The 20,731-nt window shown below is 38.5% G+C and overlaps 1 protein-coding gene across 4 annotated transcripts; it reads right to left on the reverse strand.

Moving 5' to 3' along the window:
* Nucleotides 1-370: 370 nt before the first annotated feature.
* On the reverse strand, nt 371-19,988 carry ndfip1l (Nedd4 family interacting protein 1, like). 4 transcript variants are annotated; one of them, XM_085796972.1, is made up of 8 exons: nt 19,787-19,988; nt 16,502-16,589; nt 15,156-15,286; nt 9,347-9,403; nt 7,523-7,610; nt 6,106-6,230; nt 4,234-4,300; nt 371-1,651 (listed from the first exon to the last, which is right to left on the reverse strand). In XM_085796972.1, exons 1-8 carry the CDS (start codon nt 19,814-19,816, stop codon nt 1,548-1,550), a joined length of 690 nt encoding a protein of 229 aa, XP_085653098.1. In that variant the 5' UTR covers nt 19,817-19,988; the 3' UTR covers nt 371-1,547. The 4 variants fall into 4 exon arrangements, with proteins under 4 accessions (XP_085653098.1, XP_085653097.1, XP_085653096.1 ...); XM_085796971.1 differs by having other exon boundaries at nt 9,347-9,406; XM_085796970.1 differs by having other exon boundaries at nt 15,150-15,286.
* Nucleotides 19,989-20,731: the final 743 nt, after the last annotated feature.

Below are 20,731 nucleotides of genomic sequence, written 5' to 3' on the forward strand. Positions count from 1 at the left end.
TGCACTGATGTGCTGCTTTTAGGGGTTAGGGTTTCCTTCTCTGACAAACACAGCTTGTGTCCAATAGGATTTTAGAAAAAGACCTGAAAGTAACCAGTACTTTTCAGCCTTCCTACAAATTAACTCCAGTAAAAGTAAAAATATTTGTCTTGGAAATGTATTCAAGTAAGAGTAATAAGTACCAAAGAAATCTAATACTCAAGTAAAGTACAAACCCTCTGGATATATGTACTTGAGAACAGTACCCAAGTAAATTTACTCTGTTACTGTCCACCACTGTGTTTTATGTTTCTTAACTTACATTTGAGTCTGTATGTTGTAAACTAAACTGATCGAGGAGGAGCTAAACTAAAAAGTGAAGGTAAACATGTTAATTTTTTAGATCTGACAGTTTAATTCCAAACATTTTCCAAGCAAAGATACTTTAAACTCTTGCAATAAAAATAATCATTCCACTTACACTAGAATGAGGGTGAACAAAAAACAATTATTCTTGATGATCATCGTTAACGTCAAAGAAAAAAAAATAAAACGTCTCTTTCTTCTCTGAATTAATATTTTCTTGTTCTTTGCAGGGTTTTTTTTTTTGCGTTTCCAAAAATCACATCTGGTGACACAGTCGCTCCATGTTCTCACTTTGGAAAACCAGCGAGGTGCCAGTGACTCCGATAGGGAACCAATAGGAATCTTTTATTGGACCAAAAACAACAAAAAACTGTCCCGATTGCACATGTGACTTTCAGCTGATTCCTTCCTTCCTTCACCGGGCGTCATCGCTGCTGCTGCTGCACCTCCACTGAAATACATGTGGTAGATAAGGAGGAAAAACATTCCTGATTACAACGAGTGCATAGACAAATCTTTAAATACACAAGAAAGAAGCTGAAACCTGGCCCCCGATCGATGATCCTCTGTTTAACTCATGATTTTCCCTTTTTAAACCGTGTTTTTTTTACCTGAATTATAAACCACCATGCCACAAAAAGGAACAAAAAGTATTGGTCAGAAAAAGGTTAAAAACACACTAAATTGATACTTGAAATATATCATTTCATTTCACATCGACGTCGTGTAAATCAAGCCCATAATAACCCCTAAATTTCCCCCCGTTTTCTATAGACAAATGACTTCATCATCAGGTCAAAGACTGGTGGAGAGGGGGAAAATAGTACAAACAAGGCCGCCCCCTGGTGGCCAAACCGGAGCACGGCGCATGCTGCTGCTGCTGCTGCTACCCACAGAGAGTTTAAAATAGTAAATAAGGCATTAATTTATACATCACACACTTCATAATTGCAAATAGCACTTGACAGTTCACCACTAACAACTGAAGGGTTTTACAGATTTGTCATCGTTCACTATGTTTACACCGAAAAAAGGGGGACAACAGACGTTTTGTCCAAATCATGTCGAACAGAGGAAAAAAGAAAACAAAAAAAAGAAGAAAAAAAAAGAAAAAGTTCTTCCTCTGTGTTGATTTGAATAAAGCCAGACACTGCGCCTCATTGAAAGAGAGAAACGAGGAGGAGGAGGAGGAGTTTTCCAGCTCAGTAGATGAAGAGGACTCGGGTGCGGGGCAGCGTGGAGAAGCTGTCGGCCATCTTGCGGATTCTGGTGTAGTTGATGAATCCTCGCAGGAAGAGCAGGATGCCTGAAGAAGAAGGAGAAGAAGAAGATTGGACCATGAGGCTCTGACAGTATGTGACCAACATTCATTCATTCATTCTACATTGAGGATGTAGAGACAAAAATTAAAATGTTGCTGAGCAAAGGACGAGTTACAGTTTTTCTCGATTGCTAAGACACATTTCTGGAAAGCTTCTCTCCTTTTCTCTAAACTGTGAACACAAACCCCAGTTTTCAAGCTACATTCACAAAACCTCAGACTCTTCTAGCAAAACCAAACTTTCACCTCAAAACAGTTCAATCTGTGCCCAAAACTGAACTATGTTGTCAAATCAACATTAAAAACACTACTGAGCAGCCACTAAACACGACATAGACAAGTAGAAAACACAACGCTCAGCACATGAAGCTGTAGAAATTAATGTTTATCGTTCACTGTAGCTAAATGCATGTTGCAAAACAAAAAACCTGTGCATTTACACTGTAGCACTTCTCTCCTTCCCTTTCTTTCACCCTCCTCCCTCCCTCCCCACATCCATTTCATCCCCTTTTCCTTCCTTCTTCTTTTTTCTTCCCAGTTCATCCCTCCCTCCCTCATCCTTTCTTCCTTCACCCTGTCGTCTCTCATCTTCTCCTCTTGCAAAACAAAAAACCTGTGCATTTAGCACTTGTACATAGTGCTGTAAAAAAAAAAAAAAAAAAAAAGTACAAAAACCAGAAATCCTGTGTATTTGTACATGTAGCACTTGTACAGTACAAAGACAAACAGAAATCTTGTGCATTTAGTACTTGTATACAGTAAGCCTACGTCAAAATAAAGTACAAAAATATACAAATGAGAAGTGCACAACTCAGCCACAGCATCATTTCTCTGTACTGGATCAGGCCACAGGACTTCATCCTGAACTGGCTTATATATGTTCCCTCACATCATTAGACACAAGTGTGATCAAATTTGAGTTGTTGTGTTCAACCGGTGAAACTTGTGCTTTAGTTGTGTTTGACTTTTGCCACCTGTGCTCAGCATTATGCAACACAGGCAGTAGTCGAGTTGAGGGGGGATGAGGGGGGATGGCATCCCCCCTGAAATAAAAACGATCAAAATCATCCCCCCTGAAAAAATGCCATCCCCCCTCTCCATCCCTCCCATTTTTACATTAAAAGTTGGACATATAACTTGTAATTATAGGCTGTCAAATCAATTTTAACAGCGTCAATTTAAAAAAAATCTATTGATAGTTGATTTCATTAAAAAACATTTGCACAAATCAAGCCTATATCCACTTTTCCATGTTGATAAAAGTATTAAAATGATAATTCAAGGGATATTTAGGCTATAATAGATAAAAATGTGCGATTAACTTGCGATTAATCGTGAGTTAACTATGACATTCATGAGATTAATCGGGATTAAATATTTTAATAGATTGACAGCCCTAAAAGAAATAATAAAATCTGAGGGCACAAATAAAAAAATTCAAATAAACTTGGCTTGATTTGATTTGAGAGGATTAAGAAGTCTTATTTTCTGTGTTTTGTTTTGATATCGAATTTACATGAATTGACCATCCCCCCTGAATTTTTTTTTTACAACTCGACTACTGAACACAGGTGCATCACAATGAAAACGTGTTGGTAAGTTGTGTCTAAACAGGTGAAAAGTGCTGATGGTTTTGCCAAAAGAGACTGATTCAATCAGTGGGTTCAGGCAACTGAGAATTTGGTTCAGACAACAGGGTTTAGTGTTTTAGCAACTGAGAAAAACTGTAAAAGGTTCAAGACACAAGAAATAAAAACATGTCAGGAAACACAGATAAAATGTTTAAAACTATTATAATGAGCGTTAACTGATCGGCTTAAACAGGAAGCAAAGTGCAGTGTCATTAAAGATATAAATTAAAACCCTGATCCAAAGAAATTAAACAAAAACCGAGTGTCTGAACTAGGGGTGTGACGAGATCTCGACAGATTAAACTCGACGATATTTCTCGTCGCGTTAAAAATCTTGGAACTGATGAAGCCTCTTAGATGAGAGGTGAAACGTCTTCCTAGACAAATAACCAAGTACAGCTGCTTTTGATTTAAATTTCTTTGGGGATAATTTTATTTTAACTTTTATACATTTTTGTTTTAGTTTCAATTTGTGGAAGAAGAAGTTTATTAAAAGCTCATGCTTACATCATGCATGTAAAGAGTTATAATAAAACATTTCAAAATCCATGTGCAACTCGGTTAAATAAAAGTCTGTTGGTCCAGTCAGATATTTTGTCATTGTAGTTTTCTTAAAATCTCGTGTGTTTATCTGAAGTTTCTGCTGCCTGCTTTAGCAACAAAAAAACTGCAAAAATCAATGTGTAAAAATATTTTTGTTTCATTATGAAACTATGATAAAGACGCACAATCTGTGTCACTTGTGCTCAGATCACCAGAGGAATATTTAATATGATAATTAAGCTTAGATTATTATCCTGATGTATATTATTCTAGTCTGTAGCATATGAAGAAAACAGAGAAAAAAATGTGTAACAAGCTAAAACAAAACCTTTGCGATCGCTCCTATTTGATTGATTTAAATGCAGATGATTGAAGCGGTGGACTTGGACTCACCCAACACCAGGAACACCCACCACAGCCAGTACTGTCCATCAAAGTAACCGGGGAAGTACGTGGAGAACTGGAAACCAAGAAGAGAACAGCAGAAACCACCGGTTAGAGAATAAATACGGCCGGTAAAAACAAACGGCTTCACTTCAAAATGAGTCCTGTGTTTAAAAAAAGTTAACGAAGTTCTGAAGAAGTCTTTGAGGAAGGAGACCACTACAGAAACAACAGTAAAATACCACAGGGCTGTTTGGGGCTTTGGACTTGTTTGTGCGTACATATAACCGCATTTTTATGTGTTTGTGTGTGCGGTGTGTAACGTCTATATGTGTGTGTGTGTGTGGGCTTTCTCTTACGCCAGTGATCCTCACTATTTTTTTCACAAGAGCCACATTGGCAGTGCAAAATCAAGGGGATGAGCCACTTTTGCGACAACATCCTAAGTCACCTTTGCAAATGTGCATTTCTACATATAAATTGGACATCCCACCAAAAAAGAAACAACACAGCCAATACATTTTCATTTAAGACCATATTTACCTTAATACTGGGATGCATGCATGTCCTTGACTTTCTTAATGTGTATTTGTAGTTTGTTGTTGCAATCACAGTGAGGGTTTGTTAAGGTTCATGCCATACAGAACAGATTAAAATTCATCTGTCCACTTGTCTTGAAATGTTCTGTGCTCATCTTGTGCTTCCTGTATTACACCTGCCGTTTGCCTGCTCGTCCCCTCTCTGGTGTCTTCGTGCTGATTTTTGTTTGCTGCTTCCTCAGACTCATTTTCCTCAGCCACTCCACTATTCGTTACAACACTGTGTGTCTGTCCGTCTGGTTTTTGAGCTGGTTTCTGTCCCTTTTCTTGTTAAAAACGCTCCATCACGCTGGCTAGCGAAGCTAACAGAGCTAACGGAGCTAACGTAGCCTAGCTGCCTGCAAACGCTTCGGTCAAGTGTTGTAAACAATGCCACATGGCTTGCGGGCTGCGTTGCCAGGTTTGACAATGCCCCCTTTAGGGATCACCATTAAAGGGATAGTTCAACATTTTGGCAAATTGGCCTATTGCCATAATCGCTATAGTCATAGCAGTAGGTTCGTTAACTTTATTTGTCGGTGTAAGCTATTTTTAGAACGGCGGAGCGAAGCGGCAGGCTGCTCAGGGCTATGCTATAATCCCAAAACTCCAAAACGCTCTCATGGACAAGTTGTGACCTGCACATTCACCACGCTATGAGATAATAATGGAACGAAACTGAGCCTTTTTCGAGGTAAATACAGGGTAAATACAGAGTCTGCTTGCTGAAAAACTGTCCCTGAACGCAACGCGCATCAGCGGTTTTGCATGAATTTACGTCTAAAACAACTCTGTCTCATAACGTTGTGTTATTATCTCATAGCGTGGTGAATGTGCAGCTCACAACTTGTCCACAACAGCGTTTTTGAGTTGTTGGGTTGTGTATTTGATGAGTTTGATGAGGGAAACCAAGAAATTCCCTTAGCGTCCATAGCGTAGCTCTGAGCAGCCTGCCGCTTCGCTCCGCCGTTCTAAAAATAGCTTACACCGACAATTAAAGGTAACAAACCTACTGCTATGACTATAGCGATTATGGCAATGGGCCAATTTGCCAAAATGCTGAACTATCCCTTTAAGGCTTAAAATACTTCCTTTCATCTTCATTATTTGGGTGAAGGCAGGGAGAAGTATAATTCGGATGTTTGCGTTTTTGTAGTGCAGTGTTGTATGTTTATGTAGCACATTTGAAAAAATGTATTGGCTGTGTTACCACATAGGAAGCTACCATGAGAGCCACCAGTTATAGCTTGACGAGCCGCTTGTGGCTCGCGAGCCGCGCGCTATACGAGTAACACTGTCTTACGCGGACGATGAGGATCCATTTGATGAGGGAGAGGCCGAAGCCGGAGATCGCTCCGTAGCGTCCGGCGGCCGAGGTGGTGAGACAGAACGACAGGAAGAAGCCGATCCAGTTGAAGAGGAACGCCACTGCAGGAGGAGAGGAGAGAAGAGAAGAGAAGAGAAGAGAAGAGAAGAGAAGAGAAGAGAAGAGAAGAGAAGAGAAGAGGAGAGAAGAGAAGAGAAGAGAGGGTCAGACATGTCGTCATAACAACAACAAAGAGCAGGAAATATAATATAACGTCACTGGTTTGTAGAGAAGTCGTTTGTATCAGAAGAGAAAGAGGGAAAATAGATGTTTATTCTTCAAAATCAAACATGTTTAAGTGACAAGTAATGTAAAATATAAATGTGTTTCAGTTTTGGGAGTTAAAATATGGAATAAGCTCAGTGATGAGTTGAAGTTATTATGTAGTTCTCTGTTGAGTTTTAAGAAAGCCTTAAAATGTTAAACAATTAATAACTATAAATTACAGTAATGATTATTTTCGTCTTCATTTGTCGATGGTAACCCTTTAATTTACATACAGGCTGCTAGTTACGTGATAATGTCAAGAAATAACAAGTAATTGTGTCATAATGTCTAGAAACAGCCCAGAAATAACGGTCAATATCATAGAAATGTCTAGAAATATCATAGCCAAGAAGTAACGATTGATTGAGTAGAAATAGTCCAGAAATATCGGTCAGTTGCAACGACTTGGTGGAGAAACATTCAAAGCATGAATAGCATAATGTAATCTTGTGTCTTTATGAAAAACAATATGTGCTGGCTAAATTGTCCAGGCAAGATGGTTGACTTTAATGTGAATGAATGAATGAATGAAACAAACTATTTCATTCATTCATTCATTCATTCATGTTTCTAACAGCTGTACGCCACTTCCTTTTGGTTTCACATACAAATAAGTGTGTCTCATCATATAAAATGTTATATTAAGTAAATCAGTTGTACTTCTTATTATCACCAACATAGATTTATCCTCTGATGAAAAATACATAATATAAATGTGATGAACATTTGAGCTAAATATTATTTACACAAAAAAAATTGGCTAAAGAAAACCCCCTCCTTTAGTTTCCAGCTTTAAAATGACACTAAATGACCTTAAATTATATATTTGAACACTATTGGGAACATATAAAGCATAAACAATAACTTGGCAAAAACAATTAGATTATTTGAACATTTTAATTTGAATGTTTAGCTCAGTTTGTTCTGCTCTGTTCTGTTTCCTAATCCATTTTATTGATCATACTGTTCTTATTTTATGAAGTTTGTCATTGTTATCTAAATATTTAATGTTATTGACAATGTCACTGTTGAATAAAGTTTATTTTAAAATAAAAAGAGAGAGAGTAGAGGAGGAGAGGTGACTGACTGAAGAAGGTGAGCATGAAGATGCCGTCGTTTCCTATTCTCAGCTGGTCGGCGTCTTCAAAGTCGTCTCTGGTCACAAAGTCTTCGTCCTGAGGTGGAAAAAAAAACAAAACACAAAGAAAGAGTCAGATATTTAACAGTGAAACAGTGAAACAGTGAAACAGTCTGAGATGGATGTGAATGTGGTGATGAAGCACCTGCAGACAGTGAACACAACACGATGATGAACCAACAGAAACGTCACAGCACAGTAAAACACGTCTAACAACTCTCACTGTCTCTTCTTAGAGCTGAAATCAACCCATGGAGCGGTGGATAAGGTTATTTATCATCTACGTACCATGTTACCATGGTGATATCTGTGTAGTCTTATCTGTCATCAACTAGAGATTACGGGTTACGGGGGTTTTAATCAAAAAATTAAAAGATCTTTGTATACTTTCTGTTTTACACAACTTCAGACAACCTAAATATATCGTTTTCTTCATCATTTCCTTTTTAAGTCGTTCCTTTCTTCTCATTTCTGAGAAGAATTTCCTGGGAATCTTTATCAAGTATCCTGACGCCGTATTTAACACTTGAACACACTTTCCCATTTACCAGAGTGACATTAAAGACAGTAAAGGACTCAGAGGTGACAGTCTGATTCAGTCTTTAACTCCAGTTTTAATCAAAAAGTAAAAAAGCAAAGAGAACGATAGATCAATTTATTTTACACCTCAAACAAGCTAAAAATAATGTTCTTTGTATTTTGCTCTAATATAATTTGTCTCTTACATAAGGCTGTTTACACTTTACAGTTATTGTATGTTGTACACTTTATTCTGATGTGTTTTTACCCTTCTTTTTAATTTAAATCAGGCCTTTCTTCTCCTCTCTGGTTCTGAGTTTTGAAGCTCCTGCAGAGTTCCTCTTTAAAGGGATAGTTCACCCTAGAATGATATTTCGCTCATTATCTACTCACCCTCATGTTGACTAAGGGCTGGAAGAAGTTTCAGATTCCTCCGTGGCTTCTCTGAGTTACAGGGGGTCTCGGCGTAGCAGTGCATGTCCATATAACGGTTGCAAAGGGACACCGGAGCTCTTCGTAAAAAAACACACACAAAAAAAACATCCAAATACCTCCATGATGCTCGTATGTAATGTCCGTCTTGTGCTGAAGCCCCAAATTGCGTAATTGTCCCGAAAAAAATTAAATAAGTCTATATTTTAAGCTTGTTTGTAGCGGAAGCTTCTCGAAGCTCCTCTTCCTGGTCCGTCCAAATCTCGCGTGATTCGCAGTAACCGCACTGACGCATGCTGACGCCGGCGCAAATCACGCGAGATTTGGACGGACCAGGAAGAGGAGCTTCGAGAAGCTTCCGCTACAAACATGCTTGGAATGTGGACTTATTTAATTTTTTTCGGGACAATTACGCAATTTGGGGCTTCAGCACAAGACGGACATTACATACGAGCATCATGGAGGTATTTGGATGTTTTTTTTGTGTGTGTTTTTTTACGAAGAGCTCTGGTGTCCCTTTGCAACCGTTATATGGACATGCACTGCTACGCCGAGACCCCCTGTAACTCAGAGAAGCCACGGAGGACTCTGAAACTTCTCCCAGCCCTTAGTCCACATGAGGGTGAGTAGATAATGAGCGAAATATCATTCTAGGGTGAACTATCCCTTTAACATCACAGGTCTGTTGTCAAACCACAGGTCTGATCTAACTAGACACTAACTAACACTCTAAATACACACATATACAATACATTAAAATAAAGGTGGGACAGGTAGGTATCTATGGTGTCATACACACACACACACACTCCTCCCAGTTACCTCCAGTGAACTGCGAATTACATCGTCAAAAGTCTCCAGTCGCTCCCTGTGCTGAGGCTGCAGAGCGCCGGCAGCGTGAGGCAGAGAGACACAACAACAACACAACAACACCGGTCAAACACTGAGCAGGTGAAGAGTCAGAGCCAACCATTATATCCAATATTCATTAAATTAAATAAGATCGACACTATCCCACTTATTCTTGTCATGTCATAAGCTACAATCACTCTGGGGCAGCTTGTTTGAGTTCTTCACTAAGGCCTTTAATCATCCATGTCATGTAACCCAGACCCATTCACCGTGTTGTTTGGGGTGGCCAATCCAGATAATGTGAAAAGTAGTTGTGAAGCTAATATAAGGCTATTTCCCTTTCAACATTGTTAGCCAGAAAGCTAATTTTACAGTCTTGGAAATCTGAAAGTGCTCCTTTTGAAATGTGGTTGAGAGAACTGGGATATGTATTATTACACTTGGAGAAAATCAGGTACATTACTATATCTGCCAAAGAGGAAATATTTTTTAAAGTCTGGCAACCTTTTTCGATTTAATGTCTAAAAACTGAATTAGTGCTATTCTGCTGTTGTGCCATTTATCTTATACATACTATATGTCCTGTTTGTCTCATGTCAGAAGAAACTCTGTCAAAAAATCTGTACTGTTCTGTTTAGCACCACCATCTCTTGTTAATTTGTATCTACTATTTTTCTGTTAAAAAAGCAATAAAAATAAATACACAAAAAAAATAAGATCGAATAGTTTCTGAGATTATCGTCTGGAGAGACCCCTACAGTCGTCAGAAAGTTCTGTATGAAACTCTGTCAAATAAAAAACGAATGAAACTGAGGCGCAGCACAAACTCTGCACGGTGCAACTGTCTATGACTCGGTCCGATTCGATCATACGATGCATCTTTATGCATCAGCCTGTGAATTTTCTCATTTGTCCAGCTCATCGTTATCCCCAAAGAAATTTAAAGCAGAAGTAAGCGATCCGGTCGTTTTGGCTAATGCTGCGTTCGAGGCAGGCTTTTGACACCGTAAATTACAGCTTCAAGTCACAACTTACGACTTTGTAGCGTTCCAGGCAACCCACTCATGTTTTTCCGACCTGTTTTACCTGTGAAAGTCACTATAACGGCCACTCGTAACTTCTGACCCGTGAACTCGTACCAGATCGAACTGGTACGAACTCGTACCAGATCGAACAGGCCCTTTATGCCGTTCTCTCTCCTCATTGGATAAAAACTGTAGGATACGAGAAAAGTTTTCTCCTGGGCTCAGAGCAGAGCAGAGTGACTGACAGACCCGTGTTTCAGTCCAAACACTCTATGTAAGTGATTGCTGTCGGAAGATACAACTATTTAAGACTTATATTAACACAAAAATATCACTTACTTCTGCTTTAAATCAAAAGCAACTGGACCTTTATGCATCACATCCTCACTTTTGTATGTTGCCACACGAGGCTTTGTCATTATTTAACATAAATAGTCAGATAAACATGATCACTTTTTATTTATATAAAATAAAATAGAAAATATTATGTAATTGCATGAATATTTGAAGAATGGTGGAATAGTTCCTGGTGATTTTGCTCCAAGTGGCCGGTCCCTGCAGCGCCGCTCAGCGACCACTAGAGGTCAGAGGTCAGCTGCTCCCACATGAGGTTTAGTTCTTTACAAGAGGTTGTTACAGGACAAACACTGGAAGTAGTTCTGCTTATACAGTAGTAAATACTAGATTTAAAAATGACTGTATTTAAATGCTGTGTTTCACTTTTTCACTTCTTCTTTTTGCTTTTCTCAGAACTAACGGTGCAACAACACCAAGCTCAACACTTTAAAATACTTTCATCATCAAACCTCTGACTCTTCTGCTTCAAAACTAAAAACATCAAACAGCTCAGAACAGTTTTATCTGATCAGGACCAAAGTCTGTTTTCAGATCGTTCACAAGTTAATGAGAATAAAACACACAACACCGCTGATCACTGATCAGTACAGAGAAACATAGAAAACACAGAGAAATCTACTTTAACTACTGTAAACTATTCAATATTTAATGTTTGGATTCAGAAGAAGAAGTTCTTCCTCTTCCTCTCTCATTGTTTCCCTTCATTGTTTCTGTCAAACCTTCATCATCCTGTGACCTCGACCCTGAACTTCATGTTGGTTTCCTTTCATCATCATCATCATTAGAAAGTGTAAACAGAGCTGCACTTGTTTCACTTCTGCACAAATGAAACATTAGAATGAGATTAAATCAGATCTAACTGGTGCTTGTTGTTTTTAATGCATCTGAATGATCTGTACTACTGATCATTGTTTCTATGTAAAGCACACTGACTGAGTTGTGCATGAAACGTGCTGCTGTATGTAAATGAAGCTGCTTTGCCTTCAGTCAAATAAAATGTGTTCAGGCCACTGAGAGTTTGGTTCAGAGAATTTAGTGTTTTAGGAATCCAGAAAAACCCTCAAACGCATTAAATGATGTAATTTTTACAAACAAGTTCTCAGTGAACATTAGGACCTCTTCATCATCACCTACCGTAAATTCCGGACTATTAAGCGCACCTGAATATAAGCCGCACCAGCTAAATTTTAAAATAAAATAGATTTTGTACATATATAGGCCGCACCTGAATATAAGCCGCAGGTTTTTCGTGTTGTAACATGAGATATTTACACAGAAAGACAGTAGGCTACACGGAAGATGTGTGGAACTATGCAAGTCCGCTCGCTTTTCCTCTGTTTTGGTTACGCTCCTAGCCATGTGCATTTGTTGACAATGAAGCCGTCGAAAAATCAATAAATGGAGCGGTGGATAACGTTACATAACATACGATGTTACGGTGTGTGTGTTTGTGTAGTCTTAACTAGGGCTGCACGATTATGGCCAAAATGATAATCACGATTATTTTTGTCGATATTGAAATCACGATTATTAATCACGATTATACATTATGTTAGATAAAACATGTTTTTATTGCACTTTCTATTTGAAACAAACAATAGGCTATGTGAACAAGGCTTTCAGTTCAAAATAAAACGTAAAATAAAAATAAATAATAGCTTAAAATAAAATTTACCCAAGACAAAGGGCTAGCGAAAAATAAATGCCATTGCAGAGTGCAGAGGTGTCATTATGTACAGTAGCGTACAGATACTTGTGTAAAAAACAAAAAATAAAAAATAAATCTGGTAGAAGTAGCTGCTGATTCAACTCCTTTACTCAAATAAAAGTAAGAAAGTACAGGCTCTGAAATGTAATTTCAAAGTAGGCTATAGGTAAAACTTAATTTTTGCCATCAATGATACACAGAGATGTGTGGGCAAGAGTCTGTGCAGCATGGACCAAAGCACAGCACGGGTGGTTCAGCAGCAATTTGGAACGAATTAAAAACATAAATGAACAGACCAAGTGTTTTCACACAGGCAGCGTCCAGCAGGTCGGCCTACTAGCTCAACTGTGCTGCCACCAAAACGGCCATAGATCGCCGTTACCGGCCGTTATGATCACGGTCGGAACGTTTTATTTACACGACGTATGTAATTAACACCAAAACGGCCGCGTGGGGTGACGGGGTCTCGGTCCAGCTTTGAGACCACCCCGCAGCCCGACCTCGATCCGATCCAGAGCGAGACGGCGACAGTAGACAGCCTTTGGAGGTGCTGCCTGACCAGACACAGACACACGTCATGTCTGTACTGTCGCCGTCTGCTGCCGACATCATCTCACTCTCACTTCAGAGTGAGATCCATATAGTCTAGGAGTGAGACGTAACACCGGGCGCAGAAGGTGACACAGTACAGCAGCATTTGAAGGTGCAGACCGGCTGGGACACACACTCTGGACTGTAAACAACATGTAAAGGGAGGATGCGCTCGCTTGTTAGTTAGGCAGCTTCATGGAGCCCTGACCTCTCGTTCGCCCCCTGGTGGTTGGCGGACTATTGGTTGAGAAAGCGCTTGATTTGATATGCAGCACAGCCCGTTTTTTTACATGTTAATAATCGTGACGATCATCTTAATTTAATCGTGGCAGCCAAAATCGTGATCGTGATTAAAATTCGATTAATTGTGCAGCCCTAGTCTTAACCGTCATGAACAAAAGATTATAGGTTATGGAGCGCGTTTGTGTTGCGGTGCAGCAGAGACGAGAGCTGGGACACGGGGCAGCAGCTGTAGTGATGTTGCAAGGTGAAGACAGAGAGCCTCCGTTCTCACTCGTAACAAGTCATGTAGCGAGTTAAACCATCACAATTACTCTGGAGGCACCAACACAGCATCAACACAGCACCAACAGACAGTAACATGCCTGGTTAGAAAATAAAACACTGCACCTTCTTCGGCGCATAATCTTTCCCCACATGTCTGTCTCACTAGCGCTTCCTGCTAGAGCGCCCACCGGAGGCCGTTAGCCAGTAAAAATCTATAAATTAGCCGCATCGTTGTACAGGTCGCAGGGTCCAAAGCGTGTGAAAAAAGTAGCGGCTTATAGTCTGGAAATTACGGTATATGGTGAGTTATTCAGAGCATCGGAAATTGCAAATGTAGGACCAGGACCAATCAAAATGGGTTTTTCATTCATCGCATTTCAGGCAATCTCATCGCAATGCCGATGATGAAATTCTGATTTATCCTCAGGGTTCCCACTCTTTTCTTGAAATCATTTTCCAGGACTTTTCCAGGAGATTTCCAGTGGCTCCAGTCTGACAGACATGTTGTTATTACATCCTCTGTCCCGTTCAGGCTTTAGAGACGTGTTCTTTTCCACAGTTGTACCTTATTTTGTACATTTTTGTTTCTATGTTTCTTCCTCTCTCAGCCCCAGAGAGAAGTCTGGTTTAAAGATGTGCAGTCTGTGGCTCTAAGTTCTGCAATAATCTCTTACAGTTACACGCTTAGAAATTCCTATGAATTTATCATAGAACAACACAAACATGGAAACACTCATCAACTCAAAGTCTCTAGTTTTCTCACTAGGCAGAAAATAAATCCTTAGTGAGGTCTGAAAACGGCAAACAGAGCTCTGGTAATTAATCATTTTCTAGGACAACTGAAGCTTTTCCCGGACATTTGACTTTTTTTTTCTCATTTTCCATGTGTTGGTCAACCATTTTCCAGGTTTTCCAGGTTTTCCAGGACAAGTGGGAACCCTGATCTCCAGTTTACTCCGGAAATTCTTTATGTTCTTTGCACAGACTGAACATAAAGAAAACTCAACACAGCAGTGACCACACCTCAGTAACACGCCAACACGCCTCCAGCAGCATCGTAGCTGTTTGCTGTTCAAACATTGAGCACTGAGCTCAAACTGGGATTTATTTATTTATTTTTAGCAGATTTTGCAAAAAGTTAATCAAGATTTCAGCTGTTGTGGTCGTTTCTTATCTTTCCTTTCAGCTGAAAAAAATATATCGAAAAATGGTGATGATGAGATTTCTACCTCAACTAACTTCTGCAATTCTAATATTATATCTAACCATGTGACTGTGATTTTTAATTATTGGTTTTATTGATAATAATAATAATAATAATAATTTGTTTCTCAACTAAGTTTGAAAATCTGCAGCTGTTCAAACCAGCTGCACGACGACGACAAAGACACACAATCAGATAAGTCGAGTAAGTACACACACACCTCGACAACACAAGACAAACAGAGTCGCTGTGGTCGAACGCTGCTGAGCACTTCCTGCCACGCAGACAACACAAGCTGCAGCGTGTGTGTGTGTCTGTGTGTGCATACAGTGAACGTTGCCACATGCTAAAAGGGAAAAAAAAAATAAAAAAAAGTGAGACACTCACTCTTCCGGTTACCAGGGGAACGGTGGTCTCAGCTTTGGTTCTTTCTGCTTCGTCATAGGACGGTAGCGTCGTGGCCACGTTGTACGACGGCGGTTTGGGGAAAGCACCGTCCTCCTTGTAGTCGAAATACGCTGAAGAACGAGAAACAGAAACGACATCGTTACGGTCACGAAGAGAGAAAAGGTTTTCTAACACCGGACTGGTTTCAGAATGACTGATTGTTCCTGAAGTGTCCACTCACTGAGTCACTGTTTGACATGTATTCACACGACAGTGAAGTGGAAACAGGCTCTTTATAAGATTACAATGCATATCTTTGTATTTATTTCATATTTATGTCTTAAAAACTGTCAATTTTGACCTTTAAATATAACATTTGATTATGCAGTTAGAGGAGCTGGAGAGAGACACTTTGCTTTTGTAGATTCAAAAAGGACTAATCATCAACTAAAGGGACTAATTCAACTATGAGTAACTTATTAAAATGACTTCTCAAAGCAATAACCTGTTCCTGGGAGAGTCAATTCTTTCATCCATGTTATTATTACCTTGGATTAAGAGGTTAGAATAATCAAAACAACTATGATGATCAAATTTACAAATTCATAGCACCTTTCTACCTGATAATAACTAATGTACAAGTTAAGTTAAGTTTATTTTACTCTGTATTCTTCATTTTTCATTTTTTGCACTTCTCTTCTTAACCAGTTTATATAGTTGTTTATGTGGCTGCTATCTATGACATTTCAATTTCCCAACGCAGATGAATCCATCTATATTTACACTGTAAAAACTCAAAATCTTTCCAAGAATATTTGTCTTATTTCTTGTCAAAATGTCTCATTTCTAGTCAAAACTAATCTCTTTTCACTTAAAATAAGACTAAATCACCTAAAATTTAACTTGTTTTTAGCTCATTTTCACTTGTTTCAGACAAATTTTCACTTGAAATAAGTAGAAAAATCTGCCAGTGAAAGCAAGTTTGTTGTGCTTGTAATAAGAAAGAAAAACTTGCTCGACTATCAGATTTTTCTAGCTACTTATTTCAAGTGAAAATCTGCTTGAAAGAAGTAAAAGTGTCTAAAAACAAGCTGCTTTTTAATGTGACGAGTCTTATTTTTAGTAGAATGAGATTAGTTTTGACTAGAAATTACATTTTGACCAGAAATAAGACAAATATTCTTGGTAAGATTTTGAGTTTTTATGCTTTTGGAGCTGATAAGTTGAATTCATCATCATGGTTTTTACAACACAGGCAGCAGAACTCCCCGGTCGGTGCGTCACCACCATTGTCTCCGTCCTCAGAACCAGAGAGAAACATCTGGATGAGTCATAGTCGGTCTCACCGGCATTGTCGGCTGCCACGCTGCTGTAGGGAGGCGGAGCGTCGGCTGCTACCTGCGGACTCTCCTCCGCGTCCTCGTCGTTGGGCAACTGGTGGGAGGTGAGAAGAGAAGAGAAGAGAAGAGAAGAAAAGAAAAGAAAAGAAAAGAGAAGAGAAGAGAAGAGAAGAGAAGAGAAGAGAGACAAGTACTGTCCATTAGAAACTAGGGCTAAGGGATGATATGCTTTTCTCCCGATTCAATTCTTCTACGATTTTTTGGGTGGCGATTCGATTTAAATTGCGATTCTACGATATTGCCGATTCTCTCGATTTTTAGTCTTTAGCATTTTTAACATTTATCTGCACACAAATACTGTAGGAGCCTATAAATGAACATACTCCATTATAAAGTGAACTTGAACCCTTTTCAAAACCTGGACTCTCTGTATGTTAAAAAGGCTAACGAATGCACATTGCACAATATTTAAAAAAATAAATAAATGAATAAAATAATTCCCCCCCCCAAAAAAAATCGATTTTTGAAAAAAGAAATCGATTTAAAAATCGTCAAAAAAGATATCGCGATATTTATGTGAATCGATTTTTTTCTCCCACCCCTATTAGAAACGCTGTAGTATTTTAGGAAAAGAAGAGGCTGCACGTTGTTTCAGCTGATGTCAGTCTGACTAAAAGGAAAACACACACACACACACACAGACACACATGAAATGAAATAGAAAAAGCAGAAACGAGCCCAGAACACGTGTTTCTCTCTCTTGTTAAAAGCAGGAAGCGCATTAGGAGCCTAAACCCATTGAAAAATAAAAAATAAATAAAACACTCTAATCACAATTGAATTTTGTCGTTAAGCTCAAGGAGAATATAAAAAACTAAACCCAAGCACTTTGGATTAATTAACACAGGTCCTCTAGTTTCCTACAGTTTCCTTCTAGAGATGAACGGGTAAACTAAACTCGTAGGATCACATTAAGGAAAACAGGGACGATCTAAAGTCATTTATTCCAATTAATTAACTCTAATGACTTGCTGGTGTAACCTCCTGAGTCCTATCATTCAGGCAGATCAGCTGAACATGCAGAAATAAAGTAAATATTCACCAGGGAAATAATAAGTGTGCAAAGAGTCAACTCAAGGAGCTTCTTCCTCTTTTAATAACACCCAGTAAAATACTATTCTTTCCAGGAAATATTCAAAAAGATTCCTTCACTTGGGTAAAGCACAATCTCGGCCTTCTGTCAGACCTTTTTATATGATATTTCATGATTAGTAACTCACTAATAGTTTGGGAAACACCCTCCTAAAAAAGATGATTGAACGAAACATCATCAAACAATTAAAAACAGTATCAATCAAAAACGATCAAAGGCAATAAGACAAGTGATAAATAATAAAACAATAGCAATTATATCGGATAGATTTTTAAAAACATTAAAGAAAGTTGTCATTCTCCGATCTCTAACCATGTACGTTATTAAAAAGGAAGGTTTTAAGCTTATTCTTGAAAACAGAGAGGGTTTCTGCCAGATTGGAAGTCGATTATATATAAAATAAAATACCTCTTGGATCCCGAGTGGCGACGCTTCAGGCCACATTTTCTATTTCTCCCACAGAAGTCGAGCGGCTTTCAGCCTCTAATGTGTCTGCACATCAATTATTACTGCGATCGACCACGCGAGCAGACTTATAATAAGACCTGTCTGTCTGTCTGTCTGTCTCCATAAGCAGGTCAGCAGCCAGATTTGACAGCTAAGCTAGATGATGATGATGATGAGTGATCAGACACTGTTGTAGGTCATGTGTAAAAATGTAGTCACATGCACATAAATAACTAAATACAAGTCTGTAGTTAGAATTTCCATATGATTCTGGGTTATTTTCTTCTTTTCTGACACCTGGTTTCATTTCTTTAAAGTCATGCCTGTGACTGTGGTTCAGACTTTTTGAGTTTACAGTGTCATCAATATTTCACAACACAAAGTTGATGACACAGATTTGGTCACATTTATTTTACCAACCTGTGGTTTTTGTTTTTGAGGACACAGACAGTTTATAACCGCAGACAGTTATGTTATGTTATGTTCACAAGACTGGTTTCAGATTGAACTCACAATACAGGTGCATCTCAATAAAATCGAATATAGATCATGGAAAATGGTTATTTAGGTCAGTAATTCAACTCAAAAAGTTAAATTAATACATTATATAGATCCATTACACCTAGAATTATGAAAACCTATGAATATTACGGAACAATTTATGGAAATTTTGGCCTTCTGACAATTATTTCCATCTATATGCACTCAATACTTGGTTGGGGATTCTTGACTTGAACTACTGGAAATTGACTTTTCCATATTCTATTTTATTGAGATGCACCTGTAAAGTAATTACGACGAATAACTAATTATAGATATAATGAACCTACCGTATATTAACAAAAGAAAAAACTGATTCTCTTTCCAGTATGAGCCACATACAGGAAACAAACTGACATCCCACTTGTCTATACTTTCACTTTTAATTTTTAGTAAAGAAATACTTGTGTATTTAATTAATCAGAAATCACGAAATTTATTATTAGTAACACAATATTTTTTTTATGACATTACCGCTAAATATTGAGAAACTACCAGTAAAAACAACAAACACGTTCAAACTAACACGTACTAATGTGTTTTAACTAATGCTGCGTTCGAGAGAACTCGGAACTTTCAGACGTCCTACTTGAAAAAGTGCAAACGCCACCTCACGTCGGAGAAAAAAAAACTACCCCGACGTCACCCAACAACGTTATAAAATTTACAATATTTACTTACGGTTACAGATTAACCTACTGATGTTGTGGGACACAGTAAATCCATATTGTTATCTCTCTCTCTCTTCGATTTTTAATGATCTGCTTCATCATCGGAGTTTTCAAATGGGAGATTCTCCGAGTTCCGAGTTTTTCTCGAACGCAGCATAAGTGGCTCGATAGATACTAGCCATACTAGCACGGAGACGTTACGTTAGCATGCTGCTAATGCTAACACCTGCGGATGAAAAATAACGACGTTTCTCGAAAATGAAACAGATCGATTTGACAACGATAGCGACTCGTAGCTTCACAGAAGAGGAGAATATGATGTTAAAACCCCACAGACACACACATATGTAGCCGTAAAGCTGATTTTTAATCAGCTGCTAACGTTACACAATACGATTTATAACGTAAAATGTTAATGTTTATGTTGGGTTTTCTGTTTAACCAACGGTCGGTCGGTTAGTGTCGTTGTAGCTCATTTACCTGCTGGTATCTGGCGCTCGGCTCTGCCATTCCGGGTCTGAACGGCTCACAGGAGAAAAAACACGGTGCCAAACAGGACAAGACACAAAAAAAACTAAATTATATAACACAACAAACAGTAAAAGTCAACGGTGGACCACAATTGAACAGCTGCTGCTGCTTCTTCTCCCCCTGACTGCTCCTTGCTCCTCCTGTGGTGAAGTCACGGAGAGTGAGTAACGGCCACAGAGCAGCACTTCCGGTTAGCTCCTTAAAAATAAAAGTCAAAGTCATAAAAACTACTGTTAGTAATATGCAAATAAAGCGGGAAAAAAACGTAATGCGATTGACACAGATCGATAATCCATCATAATGTATCGATTTTTCATCAGCAAGTAATCGTTTTTTGTTTGTAAACGGGAGTGGGCGGGGTTATGTGCTTTTATTTTGAAATGAAACGTAGTCTTGTTTCCGGTTTTATTCTCGCTAACTTGACGCAGATTTTGCGCGATAGGCGATTGACGTCATTGGTCACAACAAACCCTCCTCCCCCGCCCCCATCTGAAACTCCCATGACCGTGAAGGCAGCATTACCGAGAAAAATGTAAATAATATAGAAAAAACCACAGATGTCACTTTAAGATAATATAATTTTTATATATTAACTTTTGCAATTTTTGATTTCTAAAAGAAAATCTCTGCTTTTTAGGTCCTTGATGTTTAGTTTAGTTCATAGTTTATAGTTTAACTGTTGAGTTGCTGTTGTTGGTGTTTTTTATATAACTTCTGTTAAGCACTTTGTAACCTTGTTAATTAAGAAATGTATATATATATTTTATTTATTTAACCTTTATCTACCCAGGCGAGCAAATTAAGAACAAAAATCTTATTTTCAAGTGCAGCCTGAAGGGGAAGGGGGAGGGGAGTGCTAAAAGTGAAAACAAGGCTATATAAAATACACTTCGA

This window comes from Trachurus japonicus, chromosome 14 (genome assembly GCF_045865225.1).
Source record: "Trachurus japonicus isolate A0001 chromosome 14, Traja_1.0".
Lineage (NCBI taxonomy): Eukaryota > Metazoa > Chordata > Actinopteri > Carangiformes > Carangidae > Trachurus > Trachurus japonicus.